We start from the raw sequence: 18,801 nt of genomic DNA, 5'->3' as shown, positions 1-18,801 counted from the left end.
ATACGTATAATAATAATAAAAAGAAACAATGAAAATCTTACATTATTTCCATATTTATTTCCCCGATCCATGAGATTTTAGATCGTATACTAATAGTAAAATCTTGCTGCTTCGATCTTAAACTAACTTCACTGACATGAGATACTGCTAGTTCTCGGCTATCTCGCAGGTTTAGGTGAACTGTAAATAGATAAACTACTGTAATTCCTATGACAAATATTTTCAAGTTTAACTGTATGTTTATAAAAGAAATTCTTTCCTACGTATCCATTCGATCTAATTTTTTACTTCTTTTGGATTCACCGATTGAGAAAAGGTTTTATCGATACTCTGTGTGCTTCGCTCGGACGTAAACGCTACGCGAGACAAGAATCTATTTTCCCGCACTTGTATCGTAATGTACTATAAATAATAAAGAAACACCGAATTAATCTTAAAAACAACTTTAATATTATTTGGATCGAGTGTGTGCAGCACGCACATATAATATCATGCGAGGACGAGCTAGCACGTGAGCACGATCGCAGTCGACGTGTCGAGACGAGGAGCCGGCAATGCTCATTCGTCGAATTGTTGCAACAATCTGGCAGTTGTCCTGCGCGTTGATCGCTACCCGCACATCTGCAAGTTCGAACTCTCACCAAAAATCCCGGAATGCCCGGCAGCAAAAATGCGTTTGGGTGAAGATGTGTATGCGCAAACCCCACACTCCATTGTTCGTCTTTCAGAATTAACTAAAAATAATTCCTATTGTGTATTTAATTTCACTGTTAACTATATCATTTCAATTATCACTGCATTACAAGTTTGAAATTTGAAACCGGGCTTCTAATTATTGAGATATTCAATGAATTCAGAAGTTTATATACTTGATTTGTATACTCACGTAGTTGACAATTTGACAGTAATAATATATTATAGTGATCTTCATGTAACAGCTGTTTTTGTTATATGTTTTCCAACAAGTAAACCCTGAATAAACAAAATATTTGTAAGTTATAGACTTAAAGTTAACGATTTACTTTTATTCAAAATTATCAAGGTGCATTTGCAGGAGAAAAATTAAAAATTAAAAATTGTTACATTATCGTCATCTATAGAAGACATCACATATGTATGTAATGCACCTTATTTCAAGTCAGTGTAACAAAGACCAATAGCTCACTTCAGTTCAGTCAGTTGAGAGTTACCATTCTTTCATTCTTTTGCGTCTGGCTTTGTCGCGTCCACGCGTGTTCCGTACAAGTAACACTGTCAAAATGGCGCTTAACCTATTAGTCAAAGTTCACCCTGTTGTTTTATTTCAAATTGTTGATGCATATGAACGTCGAGGCGCCGAGGCTTACCGAGTCATCGGTACTCTTTTGGGTAAGGATTCATTTGAATATTAATACTTGCATTTATCAAATGGTTTGTCAAAAATGCAACCCTCTAAAGTTGAACTGTTAAGCTGCTTCTCTTGTTTCAAGATGATTTGCAATTGTTGTGACAATTCATGAAATTAATCGAATTATTCAACAGGTACTGTAGAGAAAGGTGTTGTTGAAGTGACAAACTGCTTTTGTGTACCTCACAAGGAATATGAAGACCAAGTTGATGCTGAACTCAACTACGCCATGGATTTATATGAGCTGAATCGTAGAGTCAACGCACAAGAAAATATTGTTGGCTGGTGGGCCACTGGAAATGAGGTATGAATCTACAGATCATATGTATCTATATTTTCATTCACAAGGCTTCATAAAGTGAATTTTATATTTTTCTCTTTCATTAGGTTACCAATCATTCCTTTGTTATTCATGAGTATTATGCTCGTGAATGCAACAATCCTATTCATTTGACAGTAGATACAACTTTGGAAGGAACAACTAGAATGGGTATTAGGGCTTATGTTTGTGTAAAGCTGGGAGTTCCAAATGGTAAAACTGGTTGCATGTTTACACCAGCCAAAGTGCAAGTATGCTATAAATTAAAATAAGATTTGTTTTTGTAAATGATTTCAAGGAAAAAATAGCAATGTTTAAATTTATTGTTCTAGATTCAGTGTTATGATCCAGAAGTTGTTGGTTTACAACTTTGTGCAAAATCTATCAGGCAAACACAAGGAAACAAGCCAGGTGGTATTGTGGAACCAATGATGGATCTTGCTCAAATTGCTGAAGCTAGTACAAAACTTTCTTTAATGTTGGATAGTGTTCTGCAGTATGTTGATGATGTTTTAGATAAAATAGTCTCTTCAGATAAAGAGATTATTCCTGATAATCAGGTACATCTTTTACCATAAACCATTATTATCACAAGTCAATGAAATTCACAATTATTACCTTACATTTTTACTTGATTGTCTAGGTTGGACGTGCTCTTCTTGATATGGTGAATTCAGTACCCAAAATGACTAGTGATCAATTTGATGAAATGTTCAATAGCAATGTGAAAGATCTTCTCATGGTTGTTGCACTATCACAACTTATCAAAGTGCAGTTACAACTCAACGAGAAATTAACTCTGTTGACAACGTTATGAACATAAAGAAGTTTTTAATTTTACTGTTATAATTTACTTCCAAAACACTTGAAAACGTAAAAACAAGATATAAATAAAGCAAAATTTTAATATATCATTAGTATTTATTACTTTTATATAATACTCACTTGGAAAGCCATTTAAAATGTGACAAATAAATAATATAAAATTGATTGCAAATATAAAATTATACAATGATTTTAATGCTGTAATCTTCATTACTAGCAAATAAATATCTAATATACATATACATTGCAAAAGTATCTAACAAAAAATGTTACATTGAATTTTCTTCTTTTTTGTTATCTATCAGATTAACCCAGTCGGGCACTCTGTTAGATTGAAGATACTGTTCTTTAGAAATACACCTTGATGGCAAATCTGCTATTCCAAAAATTGCACCTCCCAACCATGCAGTGTAATTAGGTTTACTTGGAGCAGTATGAAATTTGAATGCTCTCATTTTTAATTTTTCTGCATAGATATTACTGTTAACCAGATGTAAAAGTTCAGTCTTTAATCTGCTCGCAAATCCTTTAGCCATTACAGTTCCACCAATCAGTAAAATATTTTCAGCTAGGGGCTTTCTTGTATCTATAGGACACTATCACATATAATTGGAAATTAATTTGGTGTTTCAAAATTAAACTAAACATTGATTCATTACCTTCATCAAGGCATCTAAAATCATTGTAGGTATACTGAGATTATCAAGGTCCCTTTCCCATAATGTTTCAAAAGCCTTTTCTCTGACAGTGCCAGGTATTTCAAATGACATTGTAGTGTAATACTTTACAAATGGTGGAGGAGTTGGTGGATCATTTGTGTCTAATTTAGCAGATCTCTCCATTGTTGTTACAAAACATGTTTGAACTTTTATGTCTTCAATTAGCTTTTCAGTTAGCTCTTTTTCAGGTAAAATGCCTTCCATAGCTTTTGCAATATTTCTGTAAATTCATAAAAATAGTTTTTTAGTGACTGATTTTTCAGATATTGACTAAACTTACTTATGAACAACCTGTGCTGCAAGTGGTAGAGCTTGCCAAGCTTTTAAAATTGGTACCCCTTCAAATACTGGAATTACAGTAGCTTCTTTGTAACCTACATCTAAAACCAGGGCAGTTTCATTTCCTAACACACTAATTGCCATTAAATGAGTGGGGAGCATCATTAAAGATCCCACTTCAAAATGTTGGAACATAACTTTTGCCAAGGTATTTCGAAACACTGTGGGAATTAAAGGAGATTGAACAATAACAATTCTGATATCTTTTGGGCTTATCACAACTCTCCTATAAAAGAAACACTTTGAATTATAATCTGTTCATCAAAGCCACAAATAAATTGTAAAAAAATGACTGACTTGAAAAATATGTAATGTAGAAATTCAACAAGTAGCTGATACAGATCATCCTTATCTGTATAGCTGAAAATTTGTCTAACTTCTTTACTTTCAGGACATTTAATTTCTGTCCTAATAATACCACGAGGTGCTGCCTCGCCGACGTAACCATACCTGAAATAAACCAAGTTCTTGAGTGCACCTAAAAACAGTGATCATTAATCATTAAACATTTAAATTTTTTACTTTGTGTAGGCACTTCCAATATCTAAAACTACAATCAAATTATCGGATATATAACGCATTCCTTCATATCCTCGCAACATTTTGCTTTATCCTGTATTTAATGGTCATTTAAAAAACTTGAACTTCTTACAAATTAATTTAAGAAAATAGCAGATAGTGTTTGCATTTCCACTTGTTACTATAGGTTAATTGCAAATATGGCGGATTATTATTACAGAGTGCCTGTGCCGCACTATACACATGTCTTTAGCCAAAGTACCGAGTAGCACAAGTTTCAGTATCTTTAAAAATTTATTGTAATTGTTAAGTTAACAATTTTTGACAGAATTTTTGAGTGATGAGTTTTTATATTCGGATAGCTTCCAAAGCATTCCTAGAGTTTAGGATGGCGTAGTATAGCGTTAAATTCAGGTTAAAACTGAACGCCTGGACGTATTTTTTACGTATCAATCAAAATGTTGAATACAAATTTTTGTCGCTATAAAGCATTACTGAAACTATCACAGAGTGCGTTAAATTCAGATCTTGGCAACAAAATCGGTTTGCGATTTTATGCAGGTAAGGTTATTTATTCATCAGAGTCACCTCAGAATCTCTGGTATAAATCTGAGAATCCTAATGAACAAGAACGCACACTTGGAAACCAGAGGTTTACTCAAAAAAATTCAAGATATGAAAAAGAATGTGAACCTAGAAATTCTTATGGACAAGGGCAAAATAATTTTAAGCAAGAAGCATTATACAAAAAAAATTATGGTCATAGAAATAATTCTTACCAAATGAAAAATAAACACAGGAATACTAGTGAAAAAAACACATATTTTGACCAAGGAATTAATGCACCAACAGAGATATTTGATGCAAAATATGCATTTCTAGACAATACTAATAAAGTTGTAATTAAGCCTAGAAATCCTCACAAAAAAGATGATTATGATTCAACAGAAAATCAACAATGCAAGAGAAATTATAAAATTACAGATAATCCTTTATATTCTAAAGTACTACCGTGTGAAGACGACAGAATAGATGATGGTATTGAGTTAAAAAGTGATCATGTTGATCATGATAGACCGGTTAAAAAGCTAAAAAAAAAATATAGTTTTGATAGTAATTTGGTATTTGAAGAATCAGACATTGATAATGCCTCTCCACTAAAAATAGATATTATCAATGTATCTAATGAAAACAATACTCCTGAATGCATTGTTGATACAACTAGTACTGATTCTATTACCAATACCAGTTTAATTAAAACTAATTTGAAACCGAGATTGAAAACTATTGATACTCCTGAAGGACTAGTAACTTTAAATTTAACAGATGATGAATTTGATTTGGATGATTTTATAAAAGAATTCAATGAGGAAATTCCAGGACCATTAGATGAGTGTAATGAAGATATATCTTATTTTGGCCCAGACTTTTCGCCAACATTTAATTTTGCTGCTTACGCTGATAAGTCAAAACTAATCCAACAATATGTTAAACTAGGAGTTAAATTATACAAAGTAGAGAAAAATATGGATCATATGAGAGCTCTTTTATCAGTAGATTTAGAAAAGGAGTTACCAATATATATTCAATTCCTTCATGACTGTGGCATACCAGCAAACTGCTTAGGTGATGCCATAACAGAGAGTCCAATGCTACTAAAAGAAGATCTCGACGACATGAAAACAAGGATAAGATATTTAAGAGCCCATAACTTTACACCAGGCAGTATATCAAGAATTATTACAAAGAATCCTTCATGGCTTCTTTGGGCAACAAAATTTATTGATGAAAGACTTGGCCATTTTCAGAATGAGTTCAAGCTAGGAGGTTCTGACATGCGATTTCTAGCAACTAAAGCACCAAAATTGATTACTTATCCAATGAGGCATGTCAATGAAAATACTTTTGCTATAAGAGAACAAATGGGCTTCAATAAACTTGAAACTAAACTTTTGTTGTTATATAAACCTCGTCTTTGGATGAATTGTAAGTAGCATAAATTTTGTCACATTAATACAATACATTTTTTACATGTTATTTACGCGATTATTAATTTTTTTTGCAGCAAGGCGAAAAATTGTTGACAGCTTTGATTATCTTCATAATACTATGCAATTGTCACACGTGATGATAGCTTCTCAAGCTGATGTTCTGACAACTCGAAAAAGTCGTATTAAGAGTCGGCATGAATTTTTAGTAGAATTGAAGAAGGCTCAATATGATCCTAAGAAACCTGGATACATTGCACCAAGGACGATTGTTATTGGTTCTGATGCCGATTTTTGTACAAAAGTCGCAAAAACTGCTGTAGATACCTATAATTTATTTTTAAGAACTAGATAAAACTACCCTGATTTTATGGAAATAAATTTTATTGTACAGTTGAATAAATTTATACATCTTGTCATTATGTAAAACAAGAGATTCAAGACTTTTAGTTTTTTTTAGTTTAATTTTCCTAGTTCGATCTTTTTTTGTATTGCACGGACTGAGTGATATAAGAAGCTATCAAAAATACTCGCAGTTGTGAACGTGCCACCAATAATAGCACAAGTATTCGTTAAAAAATGTCCAATTGATTTTTGAGTTTGAGTATATTTCACCATTAAAGGACTGAGTTCATAGTTAAAAACGATTCCAGGCATTGATTTTCTAAAACTCCTTGTCACTGAGAATTGATTCGTTTGAAGGATTGACCCATCTAATCTTACAAACGTAGTAGGAACCACCTTTACGTAGTATTGAAACATGTTCGTATCTGTAATCAACAGTTTAATTTATCTCAATAGTGCTCGATTCGAAATAGTCTTAATAATAAATTTATAATAGACTGTGGTCAATAAAGTACAAATTATCATTATAATTTGAATGCATTTAGTTTTGACGGTGCGCAGTAAATCTGCGCACCTTAAAGAACTTCTAGAGTTTTTTGTAGTACGCGGTGTATTGAATTCAATATGGCGGTTCCTAGATTCCAGGCCGAAATTGCCAAAATACAGTAAAAACAGTAAAGCTTATCTTCGAGATTTTCAGTCTTGTGTTCGCAAAATTGATTAGTTCAAAAATAAAAATATCATACGTAAGTAAATTGTGAAATGCTCATCTTCTAAATGCGTATATCTAGTTTACTGTCTTTTGAGATAGGCAACAATGCCTGTCGTTCCCGGCGGTGCTTATCAGCAAGGACCAACGTGTTTTGAGAGAATGAAATTAGGTTTCACTATTGGTTTTTGCGTGGGAATGGCTTCGGGTGCATTATTTGGTGGATTCTCAGCATTAAGGTATCGATTTTATTTTTTTCAAATATTATAAATTCAGTATTTCGCCTTTTAAAAATAAATTTATGCGAGGCATGAAATGTAAATTTTGTTGAAATCTTTGATGTTTAAAAAATGAAATAATATATATTAGGCATGGATTGCGCGGGCGAGAATTAGTAAACAACGTTGGCAAAGTTATGATTCAAGGAGGAGGAACATTTGGAACATTTATGGCCATTGGAACTGGTATTCGATGCTAGTATACAGAAGATATTGTATATAATTATATTATAGATTACCTGGCATTGTAAAATCGAAGCTTGCACTGTTATTTTTTAAATAAAGTAATTTTAAGAAAAATGTGTACTGACCTCCTAATGCTGTAATTGTAGAGTTGTCAATAGGGTTTGTTTTTCCAGGAATGTTTGTACCAAAACTTAAGTGTCTTATTTTATGACTCATATTGAATTTAGAGATAGAATGTTCTGCAACATTATGCACTACAATATTTAAAAAATAATTGAATGAAATTGTTTATAATGATTGTACAGGTAAATTGTTCTTACAATGAAGGTTATCTATCGATAAGCTGTCTCCAGGCATAACATGGAAACTCCCTGCAACTTTATTCACCTCAATATAACCATAAATTTGACATCCTTCGCTAAATACATCTGTTGAACTTAAAGAAGATCCATCACTTTTACATTGGACAAATTTAGAAGGATCAGGAATAGCCCATTTCCTCATTGCATATGCTTTTTTAACAGCTTCACAAGAGTTACAACATCTAAAATGATTATATATTTTTGTTTACTTCACTCTGATATTCAATCAATTTTTACTTACTTTATACCCAATTCTTTACTCTGTGCTCCGTAGCAGTCACCACACTCTGTCGCTGTTGTTGTATTTTCAGTTGACTATTTTTAAATAAGTATTTTATTAAGCTTATGTACTGAAAAAAAAGTTATCACAGAATTCAGACAGCATAGAAATTACCTTGATAGTTGTCTTTTTAATTTCAGTAATGTCTGTAAAAAAAAGAAAAGAAATTGTATAAGATGTAACAATTTTGGTTTGACAGTGACTGTGATTGATTAATTATACTTAAGATAATTAGTACCTGTTTTCTTTGGTTCTTCAATAGGTTTACCATCTAAATCTAATCTTCTTTTATATACATTATGATCTATCCATAAATGCTGTTCTCCAGTTGCATCTGCAGCATCCAAACACAATACTAAAAAAAATGTTCAATTTAGTCTAAAGATACTAAATACTTTGGATAAAATTGAAATACCTACTGCTACAAGATACCGATGGAATGATAAAGTCGAAATTAATTTTTAATTTAGAACCCCTTGATGTATCAACAAATAATTCTTCCTTCAAAGTTGGAGTAACAAAATCATAAAGTTCAGATAAAAAAAGTAAGACCATGATGATTGAACTGCAGATCGACACTGAAAGACAAAGCCAGAGACATTTTCACAATAACATCATTCCATATTGATTATTCGCGTTTGTTTACAAAGCAAACATAAGTGAAATTCATTCGAAGTTCTTGTTGAATTTACAAAAAAGAAAAGCTGAATGAAAATAGTAGCTTGGAATTTTAATTGCTAAGATGACTTACGATCGATCGATGTTTAGTATCGAAATGCAGTGACCGATCGAATCGTCGCAAAATTAGAGCGGCAGGTGTTCGAACACCGCCAAAACAAATTTGAGTATCAGCGCGCTGAAAAAGAAGAGGTTAAAAGGGGAGTCGAACGATAAATTTACCGATGGCACCGCCGTACGTCTTGATCCGGAAGTCCTCGAGAGTTTTAGGGTAAGCGTCAAATTGACGTAGCCTCTCGGGGAAATTCATGTTCGTGAAACTCACAAAAAGTCGATCATCTGGTCGATGTTGTGCGTCAAGAATCAAACTGACTGCAGCGTTGGCTCGTGCGGTCCGCCGTGGCAGCGCAAGCGCGTAGACTTAGACTTCCCTATACTTAGGTATGTATATAGGTGTGTGTGTGTGTGTGTGTGTGTGTGTGTGTGTGTGTGTGTGTGTGCGTGCGAGAGTGAGTATCTTATGCAGCAGCATGGCCACGGATGTTGGGCCCCTATTATTCTCATTCTATTCGACCTGATCAACCGTAATTACCTTCGTTTATTTGACATTCCATGGCATATAATTTCAACAAATATGCGACTGCCTCGACTTTCAGCGAACTTTCGCGTATACTCTTAATTATAATAACAGGAAGGGCGCCAATCAAATGAAACATCGATTGCGTATAACAAAGTTTTATAAATTTTATTCAATTCATTCATCACACTTTTGGTTTCGGTTTTTTCGTCAAATCCATACACAATATGTTATCGACTACATTTAGTGCCTTTCTATATCCATCATTCCTTTAGAAATTCCACGGTAATGGCTCTTTATCTATGGTAAAAAATATATATATATTTATTTGTTTTTAATTTATTTTCGTACCCTTACATAATGCACGTACTCATCATACTGCGATGATATTTTGTTTTCGTTACTGTGTCTCTAATGGCGTGGGCTTTTTCATTTATTATTTACGTGATTGTAACGTATCGCAGGTGATATTTCAAGTACAAACGAGTACTGATATTTCGAAATCTCTCTCCGTTAGTACGTTTATCGGGACTCTAATTCGTTCGGCGTATACCTAATCGAGTATATATTGCACTACGCATTACCGTTTTGTAAAAGGATTAAAAAAAAGCTTTTCACCGTTATTGGAATTTCTCTGAAAACATACGATAAAGTACATAGAAAAAAAATAACAACGAGAAAACAATAAATTGGAAGCAAGGGAGTTCCGAAGTATCAGTAGCACGAGCAATTGGTTTGTTTTTTTAAGGCAGCGCGTGCCGCTATCTAATTGGTGCATCATAATTGGGCTAGTACGATCGAGAGATGTACAAACAAGTAAGAAGATAGACATCCGATAGGAGGAAAGAGAAAAAAGAAACAATATCGATAAAAGATTCACTCGACTCGCGTGAAATCTTCGGCGAAACTTATAATTAATAAATGGACGGCGCTCTGATGAAAAGAAAACTAGTAATTAATAATAATCCTCGCAGTCGCGAGCTTCATCTACACGTAACGATCGCGCGATCGAATGAGAAGTAAAAGGGCGACGATGACAAAACCGCTCGTCAAAATGTAAACTTGAATTTGCCAAAGAAAGAGGAAAGAGCGGAAAGGGGGACAGAGGCGTGTTGGTATTAAGAAAAAAGAATATATATCGACGAAAGCGGAATGCCTGCCTCTGCCCGTTATATACAGGAATCGGTATAAAATAAGCTGAATTAGTAGATCCAGTTGACAGGGACCCATTGGTCCTCGCTCGCCAAGGCGTCGAGAGCAGCTACAACCTGGCGGAAAGTTTGGTCAAAGTCCTCGTTTACGATCACCAAGTCGATGTACTTCTCGTAAGCTCGCTGCAGGGCTGCCGATTCTTCCAAGGTTGATTTCAAGTCGTCCTCCTGAGCGAACGATTATCATTAGATTAAACGTCGAGAAATAAATTTCACGTAAACAAAGAAATATCTAATGTTTTTCGAATATTTCACGTCGTATGATGCAACATCGAGTGGACGTTGGAAAATAATAGAGCAACGTGCAAAATACAAACCTCGTACAAGGACGCCAAGGACTCCAGGGTTCTAGCGCGTCTCGAGCTGTACCTGATGGAACTCTGGCGATCAAACTAGCAAGGCCAACAACAAATGACATTACATGACAAAGGAAAACCAAAGGTGAGAAATAAAATATAAAAATGATGGTCGTAGACTCGTGTGGGTATGCTCGTAAAATAAGTTCTGAAAGTAACAACGAAATATCAAGTTAACGAGCGACACGCTGAGCATTAAAATTCTAATGAGTCAGCCTTCGAGTATGAAATGTCGCAACGTCTCACGGGCTACGAACACAAAATATTCTACTCGTTAGGAAGGTGAAATTACTCGTAGGTCCATACACGATACACAAATGCAGAAGGGGGCAGAAGGGGGCAGAAGGGGGCAGAAGGGGACTCTACTCGGCGAAAGCCTAGCAGCCAAGGCAGCAAGGACGGCGGAGGCTGCAGGGCCGAACGTACCGTGAGATTTCGGCTGCTGGCCCCGGTGGACCTGCCCAAGTCGTAGAGCGACTTGAGCTGCTCCATGCCCGGGGCGGCGATGAAGATGACGTAGGGCATGAACTCGGTGCTGTTGTGGAGGATCTTGAGCGCGGCGGGACTGCAGTCGAGCACGCACATCTTGCCGGCTCGGATGAGCTCGCGCACCGAGTCGAGCTTGGTGCCGTACAGGTTGCCCCCGTGCTCGCCGTACTCGAGGTAGCGGTGCTCGCGAATGTCGCGCTCCATGGCCTCGCGGTCCGTGAACCAGTAGCTCTTGCCGTTCTCCTCCAGCACCCGGGGCGGCCGCGACGTGACTGCGGTGGGACAAGGAGTCTTTCGTTACTGGCCGAGCCGCCGTCGCCGCCGTCGCCGCCGTCGCCGCGTCAACTCACAAGGCACGATCGTGCCGAACTTGTCGGGATCGCTGTTGATCAGCCGGTTCTTGAGGGTGCGCCTGCCGACGCCCCTGGGCCCGACGAGCGCGAGGGTCTTGCGCCTGAACGGCGGCATCCTGGCCACCTCCTCGTAGAGCAGCAGCTCGGCGTTGTCGAACTCGCCGTTCGACTTGGACTGGTACATCCTGCGCTTCTTCTTCTTGGAGATGCGCGTGCCGCAGATGCTGATCTTGTGCACGAAGTCCGCCTCCGGCGGGACGAAGGCCTTCCGGCGCTCCTCCAGCTCGAGCGACGGGACGAGGCCCAGGGCGCCCAGGCTGTTGCCCTCCACGCGGCGGGCCTGCCACCAGTTGGGGTCCGCCTGGTCGACGATCTGCAGGATGTCGCCCTTCCGGAAGGCCAGGCCGATCTCGCGGCAGGGCAGCAGGCTGTCGTCGGCCGGCTCGTAGTCGAAGAGCGCGCGCATGTAGCTCTGTCGGACAGACAGACGGGCTCGAGTCTCGGCCGGCGCGCCCGCGGACGCGCGCGCCACTCACCGTGGGCTTGACGCTGCCGGGGTCGTCGGACGCGAGGCCGGGCGCGAGCTTCAGCGTGAGGTTCTCCTTGGCCTCCTGGATCGCCTGCTGCAGCTCGTCCGGGCTGTGCACGCTCTTGCCGTTCACCTCGAGGATCACCTCGCCGGGCCGCATCAGGCCCTGCTTGGCCGCCGTGCTGCCGCCGAGGATCCGGGCGATGATGAGGTTGCGGTTCTCGTCCACCTGTATCGTCAGGCCCTGCGAGCCGAGGTGGCGAGCGTCAGAGACCGAGCGCCGGGCCGAGCGCCGGGCCGAGCGCCGGGCCGAGCGCCGGGCCGAGCGCGGACCGCGGACCACTTACCAGCGGCTCGTCGGGCTGCCTCAGCAGGCCGACGATCCTCACGGCCTCGGTGAGCGCCTCCTCGCTGCTCGGCATGCTCCCGAAGAGGGGCGGCCGCCCGCGGGCTCGGCCCTGGGCGCGCGCGAGCTCGGCGTCGGCGACTCTGGCGGCGACCACCGCGTCGTGCGTCTCGAGCAGGCTCCTCAGCTGGCGGCCACGCAGCAGCAGCAGCAGCTCGCGCGACTCGGGGCTGCGCGAGGGCTCGAGGGCCCGCGTCACCTGCTGCAGCGTCTCCCGGACGGACGCGCACGCGGGGCTCGCGTGCTTCGGCGGCTGCTCCGGGCGCTCCTGCACCTGCGGACACGCTCGGGTTACGCGGCGCTCGCTGGCGGAGCGCGGCGGAGGCGCGGCGCGCTGGCGCTTCGTAACCGGAGAGGAATGTCGCGGCGCGGCAATTAGCGGCGGCGAGCGAGCGACAGGCCCGGCCGAGGACGGTCCTCGGCGCGCAGGCGCGCGCGCGCGCGCGCGAGCGGCCAGCGACCGTTAACCTCGCAGCGCAGGCCGCGCCCGTGCGCCTGGGCTGCGTGGCGCGGGTCGCGGCGGCGCGGGGACGCTCAGCCGGACTCACCTGCGGCACTGCGGAGGCACGAGTGGCTGCTAGCGCGCACCAGCTGGAGTATCGATCGCGTCTCGGAGCGGCGGCGGTGGCGGCGGTGGCGGCGGCGGCGGCGGCGTCCTCGTGTGGCTCGCGCGACGCTTCACGACTGCACGACTGCACGACTGGGCGACTGCGCGACTGCGCGACTGCGCGACTGCGGGCCAGCGCTTCGCCTGCGCTTGGGCCGCGCCTACGTTCGGAGGGGCCTCTCCTGCGCGTAGGCTGCCCGCGACTCACGGCCGGCGCGGGTGGGGGCCCCTCTCCCGCCTCGATTGTCTCCGCGACGGCTCGACTCGCGCGCCGAGCGGCCGACGGGGCCCCAGGGCCGTAGCCGCAGTCGCAGCGCAGCCATCGATCGGACGCTCCGACGCGGCTCGCAGCCGTCGGCCAGCGCGCGCCCGCCGGAGCGCTCGTATCGACGCGAGCCGAAATTGGGCGCGCGCGCGATCGACGTCGGAGCGACAGAGGAGACGCCGCCGGGCGGAAAGTGGAGCGGGCCAAGCGCCTCGTTGGTACCTCGGTGCGCGTGCCCTCGTTCGGCGTCTTGCGGCTGCACCTCGACGCGTGCTGGCCGCGCTCCCGACGCGAATTATCGAGCGCGCTGTCCGCTTTCGCGTGTGCCCGACGGAGTTTCGCGAGGCGCCGCGCGGTGGGATTGGCTTACTCGAGGCCGACACTGGACTCGCTTTTGTCGTGCACTGCGCGAGCCAGCCGAGCCCGCGCGTAACGCGACTCGCGGGAGCGCTCGCTCGACGGGGCCGCCGGCCTCGCTCTCGTGGCTTCGGCCGCACGGCTCCGCGCGGCGGCGCCCACGCCCGATCGCGTCCAACTGGCGAGACGCCTCTCCGAGCTCGGCTGTTCGGCTGGAAGTGCACCGGACGCAGGTTTTTCGGCAAGTGGGACGACGACGACGACGTCGACGACAGCTCCAGCGCAGCCGAACGAATCGCGCGTGCCGACGTTCTCTCAATAACAGAACCGGACGGACGTTAAATATATATCGGCTACCTGGTCCCTGACCAGCCGAACCATTGGGAATAGAATGCGATCCTCGCATTCCGAGCTACGAATGTCGGGAATACGAAAGCCCGCCGTAAGTCAAATTGACAGCGAGGCAGCCGCACGCGCGCTGCTCCACGGCTCTCCTCTGTAATAATAATCCGTCGGGCTGCGTCGCGTCGTTGAGGCGAAGCGAGCGTGGGTTGGGCGGCGTCGACCGCCGCGCCGCAGTCGGCTGCGGATCTGAATTTCGGAAAACGATAGCACGCGCGGCCGACGAATCCGTAAATCCGGAGCGACAGCGTCGACCGCGCTCCCCCCGTGGCGCGGCCCCCAGGTCCCGTTCGGTCCGCGGCCACGCGAGCTTCGAGGCGCGAACGTTCGCGTGGCACGCGGGAGGGCCGGACGGACTCCCCGGCCCCCGGCCGCCCTCTCGCTCGACGCGACTACGAGGAGGACTACGAGGAGCTCGCGAGCCGTGGTTATATTTATGCGAATCGATAGCCGCCGCCGAGCCGGCCTCGTCGTTTTCCGTGCGATCGCGTGGGCCGAAGTGTGCCGCTGCTCCGACACACTGCGCGGCTAATTGGCACCCGCTGCCCTTGTCGCGGCAAGGCCGGCTCGCGCTCGTCGCCTCGCAGTGTCGCGTACGACGACGGAGCGCGCTCGAGAACTCGTGGTCACGCGCGTCAATCTGGAGCGTCGATCGATTGTCGCTGCGCGAATGCTCGCTCGGATCTTCGTTTTGGCTCGTTTGACGCCGGACGAGCGCACGAACCCGCGGCAATTATCCACCGGCGATTTTTCGACGATCCCGATATTTCGGGAAGCGGGGGTCGCTTGTCAAATCTTCCGCTATTATGTCCGCGTCGGCGTTCGCTCGCGAGAAGCGGGCGCCGCGAAGCGCGCTCGCGCTCGGCATCGCATTTCAAAGGTTTTCCGCGCGAAAATAAATGACCGCTTCGCAGAAAACTTCAGAAAAACTTACAGGCGTGCGTTTATTTATATGAGCCGCTCTTCAGCGATATTCAGCGACGTTCATTTGGACTGCGCGAGTGTCGACGAACTCTTGTGCAACGATGGAAATACGCGTGTGGTCGCAGCGGACCGCCGTGACAAACAGTTTATTTATAATTGTCGCTCGCTTCATTCCGAGAATACTGAAGAGAACGCCGACAGGCAAATTCGTCCAAGCGCAATGCTCGCGATCGCCCGTCGAATTGGTCGCGAAGCGAAGGCCCATATCCGGCGAACAGCTCCGCTCGTCGCGTGAACTTGCGAGTGGCGGGCGGAGCGACGCTCGGCCCGTCAGTGTGCGGGCACGCGTTTGGATGCCAAAGCTCGCCACGTTGCTCATAATATTATGGCACCCTCGAGCGTTTACGCGGCAGTAAACAGCTGGCTGCTGTTGTGCGCGTGACGCGAGCGCGCGGCCCCCAGGCAGCCGCAACGTCAGCGGGCGCCGAGCTTGCGAATATTTCCGATGGTTCTATTAATAACGCGAACAATATCCGAGCGCGTGCGCGCGTCTTGTGTCGCAGATCGAGCGAGCTTTCCTTTCGATGATTCGTGACGTCGCCGACGGCTGAGCCCCCCCCCCCCCCATGACGTAATGCGCCGAGAGCTTGCGACGGCGCTCACAGCGTTCACCGGCTCGTTTATCGCGAGTGCCGCGAGCGCAATCGGACTGGCTTTACGTCGATGCCATTCGATTTCCTTACGCACGAAGATATTTCAGCGAAATCGCACGGTCGCGAGAAAAGTGGAAGGAGACGGAGTGGCTTTCGTTGAATTTGATCCGAGCGTGGAATGAATAATTCCGCGCGGACACTTTGGAAATAAAAGAAGCACCCCAGCTCGTTCGCCCTGTGAGACCGTAAAAGTTTACGCTTTGCGGGCCGCGCCGGCAAGCGATAAAAGTTATTCTGCCATCGATTTCCCAGGGCCAACCTCGCTCCAGTGCCCGAGTCGCGATCGACTTCTCACCTGCATGAACGACCTGACTAGAGGGTCCCCGATGAAGGCGTCGAGGAATATCAGATCCGTTTCTTGGGCCGCGGGCAGGACTGCCTTGCGGTCGGCGCGCTGCTCGTCGCGCGCCTCTGCGATCCCATCGCTGCCGTCGCGGGAACGCATAAAAGCGGCTGTAACATGAACAAAGTGGCGGACAGCCGCGTTAGAGTAGCTCGGTGAAAATCTCTGTCCGTCTGTCTGTATCTTTCTCGGGCGTGGCAAACGGCGCCCGAGTACGCGGCCGCGCGATCAATAATCGCAGCTACAGGTGGTGGTCGCGCGTATATCGCGCCACCGGTGCAAGCGCGACCGTCGGGCGACTTGACTCTTGGCGCTCGATTGGCACGGCCTGTCGTCACGTCCGCGCGATCGTCCTCCGTCGACTGGCTCCGCGCGCCGCCGTCCTCCCCCTTGGTCGGCCGCGCTCCGCAAGCTCGTCGCGCTGCTCGCGCTAACCACGTTCGCGCCGACCAGCTAATCGCCGCGCGAACGAGAAACGTTGCGCGAACGCGTCGGGAGCGAGAGCGGGGCGCGACGCGAGTCCCCCCTCGCAGCGATCGCCCGCGGCGTCGGGTCCGTTCGGCAGCGCGCCGGCCGCGGGAGAAAGGGGCCCAGCGGCGGGCAGGTGCCGAGAGCGACGGACGTACCGTTATCGTAGTGGGCGACTTTGTCGAGGTCCCGCTGCACGGCCTCGCTGCTGGCCAGCAGCCGGCGCTCCGGCCGCTTCTTCCCCAGGAACACCATCGTCGCCTGGATCCTCTTTGTTCAGAGGGCGCGGGGCCGCATGGCTGGCACTGCGCGGACGCGAGCCGTGTGTCCTGCGGCCGAGGGGCGGCCCGCTGTCGGCCGCGGTCTGCGCCGCAGCGGAGCGCGCCGCGGCGAGCGGAGCACGCGGGGCCCGGCCCCCACCGCTCGGCGAGCGACGCCACGCGGTCGCGCCCGACAACCTCCGCCGCTTCACGAGCTCGCGCCTCCGGACTCGACCGGCGGCCGATCGGCCTGCATTCTGTCTCCCGCGGATCGCGGCGCTGCACCTCGCTCCACTCTGTCTCGCCTCGTTCGCCACGGTCGCGCTCGCGATCGAAGCCTACTGGCCGCCTCGCGACGGAGGAGAGAGCGCGCGGTCGGCCAGTCGATCGTTGGCGGCTGTCTTGTTATGACTGCCGGCGAAACTGCCGGCGGCGGCAGCTGGCCAGCTGCTTAGGCTTCGCTCGCACGCGCGCAGGAGAGGGAGAAAATGAAAGCTCGACATTGGTATTAAAAGCTCGCGCGCGCGCTCTCTCTCTCTCTCTCTCTCTTTCTCTCTGTCTCTCGTTCGCGCGAGCAAGCAACCGCCGTCTACACGGCGCACGACAAGTCTTTATGGATCCGAGCACGTGCGCATGCAAAAGTGCAACTCCCACCCTGTGGCTTGACGAGCTTCAAGACAATCACCGTACAATAATTACGGCCTACTCTGATGAGCCGCCGCTCTTCAGTGCTCTCGCGATGACGTTTGCTGGGCAAACGCGAGGCCGCGCCAAGTATGATTTATAGCTTCGGATTAAACATCCTGACTAGAAATAGTTTTCCGCTAGAGACTCGCTGCCTATCCCCCTTGCCCCGTCTGTGTTGGCAAGACGTTGTTTAATAACACGTTCGGAAAGAGTATAAACAATCCGCGATCGCTTCTTCGGCGACGACAATTGAGCGATTCGGCAAAGTCGCTCCGGAAGCGAACGTCGAGGGTAGCGGGGAGAAAAGCACTCACCGCCGGCGCAGTCGAGAGATCGGCAAGCCCGCAGCGCAGGAGCGCCGTCGGTGAGTCTATAGTCGCATAGCTTGTTGGACTTGTTGGAGGTCCTGGACGAAGGCGCGCCGGGCCCGGCGACGACGAGCTGGTCCGGCCAACAGACGGTCTTGCGCTCGGCAAGCTCGGAGCTTCGCGAGCGCCTCGCCGTCATCGCTCGCGTTCGCAGGTGAGCATCCTTGTGCTCCCGCGGCGGCGGTCTGCCAACACGCGCAATCGTGGTGGTCGTGGTCGTCGTCGCCGCCGACCCGATCGATACATCTGCGAGCGAGCTGCTCCGGCCGCGGCGGCGAGTTAACGACTAGATTCGCGTTTCCGGACGGCCGGCGCTATCGCGTGCCGAGCTCGCACCGCGCAGCTATACAAGCCGCGCGCTCGCCATGGAAACGCCATGCGCCGCGCGCCCGTTCTAACTGCTGCGGGCACGCGACACTTTGGCCCTGCGCACCCCGCACCGACTGCCGTTGCTATGCATCCTCGCGGCCCTCCGCCGGGAGTCACCTTCGTTTGCATGCTCACGATTTGCACTTCCAGGACGAGCCCTCGCCGATTCCTCCTCATACGCGC

The 18,801-nt window shown here is 46.8% G+C and overlaps 5 protein-coding genes across 6 annotated transcripts; 2 read left to right on the top strand and 3 right to left on the bottom strand.

Annotated features, from left to right (window-relative positions):
* The first annotated feature begins 1,186 nt into the window (after positions 1-1,186).
* On the top strand, positions 1,187-2,678 carry LOC131670319 (eukaryotic translation initiation factor 3 subunit F). The gene is made up of 5 exons (XM_058945826.1): positions 1,187-1,368; positions 1,522-1,691; positions 1,775-1,957; positions 2,039-2,266; positions 2,350-2,678. Exons 1-5 carry the CDS (start codon positions 1,260-1,262, stop codon positions 2,521-2,523), a joined length of 864 nt encoding a protein of 287 aa, XP_058801809.1. The 5' UTR covers positions 1,187-1,259; the 3' UTR covers positions 2,524-2,678.
* A 121-nt stretch (positions 2,679-2,799) lies between these two features.
* On the bottom strand, positions 2,800-4,248 carry LOC131670318 (actin-related protein 10). The gene is made up of 5 exons (XM_058945825.1): positions 4,112-4,248; positions 3,887-4,039; positions 3,531-3,815; positions 3,191-3,470; positions 2,800-3,127 (listed from the first exon to the last, which is right to left on the bottom strand). Exons 1-5 carry the CDS (start codon positions 4,189-4,191, stop codon positions 2,801-2,803), a joined length of 1,125 nt encoding a protein of 374 aa, XP_058801808.1. The 5' UTR covers positions 4,192-4,248; the 3' UTR covers position 2,800.
* A 312-nt stretch (positions 4,249-4,560) lies between these two features.
* On the top strand, positions 4,561-6,544 carry LOC131670316 (transcription termination factor 3, mitochondrial). Its single transcript, XM_058945822.1, has 2 exons — positions 4,561-6,094; positions 6,174-6,544. Exons 1-2 carry the CDS (start codon positions 4,567-4,569, stop codon positions 6,449-6,451), a joined length of 1,806 nt encoding a protein of 601 aa, XP_058801805.1. The 5' UTR covers positions 4,561-4,566; the 3' UTR covers positions 6,452-6,544.
* LOC131670317 (endoplasmic reticulum-Golgi intermediate compartment protein 3) lies at positions 6,450-9,316 on the bottom strand. Of its 2 annotated transcripts, XM_058945824.1 has the most exons (9): positions 9,174-9,303; positions 9,008-9,112; positions 8,676-8,834; positions 8,495-8,611; positions 8,371-8,402; positions 8,218-8,291; positions 7,935-8,158; positions 7,740-7,868; positions 6,450-6,866 (listed from the first exon to the last, which is right to left on the bottom strand). In XM_058945824.1, exons 3-9 carry the CDS (start codon positions 8,809-8,811, stop codon positions 6,553-6,555), a joined length of 1,026 nt encoding a protein of 341 aa, XP_058801807.1. In that variant the 5' UTR covers positions 8,812-8,834; positions 9,008-9,112; positions 9,174-9,303; the 3' UTR covers positions 6,450-6,552. The 2 variants fall into 2 exon arrangements, with proteins under 2 accessions (XP_058801807.1, XP_058801806.1); XM_058945823.1 differs by lacking the exon at positions 9,008-9,112 and having other exon boundaries at positions 9,157-9,316.
* A 1,331-nt stretch (positions 9,317-10,647) lies between these two features.
* On the bottom strand, positions 10,648-18,532 carry LOC131670338 (protein PALS2). Its single transcript, XM_058945853.1, has 8 exons — positions 18,196-18,532; positions 16,419-16,576; positions 12,797-13,129; positions 12,457-12,693; positions 11,918-12,392; positions 11,505-11,839; positions 11,040-11,114; positions 10,648-10,890 (listed from the first exon to the last, which is right to left on the bottom strand). Exons 1-8 carry the CDS (start codon positions 18,386-18,388, stop codon positions 10,714-10,716), a joined length of 1,983 nt encoding a protein of 660 aa, XP_058801836.1. The 5' UTR covers positions 18,389-18,532; the 3' UTR covers positions 10,648-10,713.
* Positions 18,533-18,801: the final 269 nt, after the last annotated feature.

This window comes from Phymastichus coffea, unplaced genomic scaffold, assembly GCF_024137745.1.
Source record: "Phymastichus coffea isolate CEN01 unplaced genomic scaffold, Cenicafe_Pcof_1.1 PCOF00108, whole genome shotgun sequence".
NCBI lineage: Eukaryota > Metazoa > Arthropoda > Insecta > Hymenoptera > Eulophidae > Phymastichus > Phymastichus coffea.
This window is presented reverse-complemented; position numbering and strand designations above follow the sequence as displayed.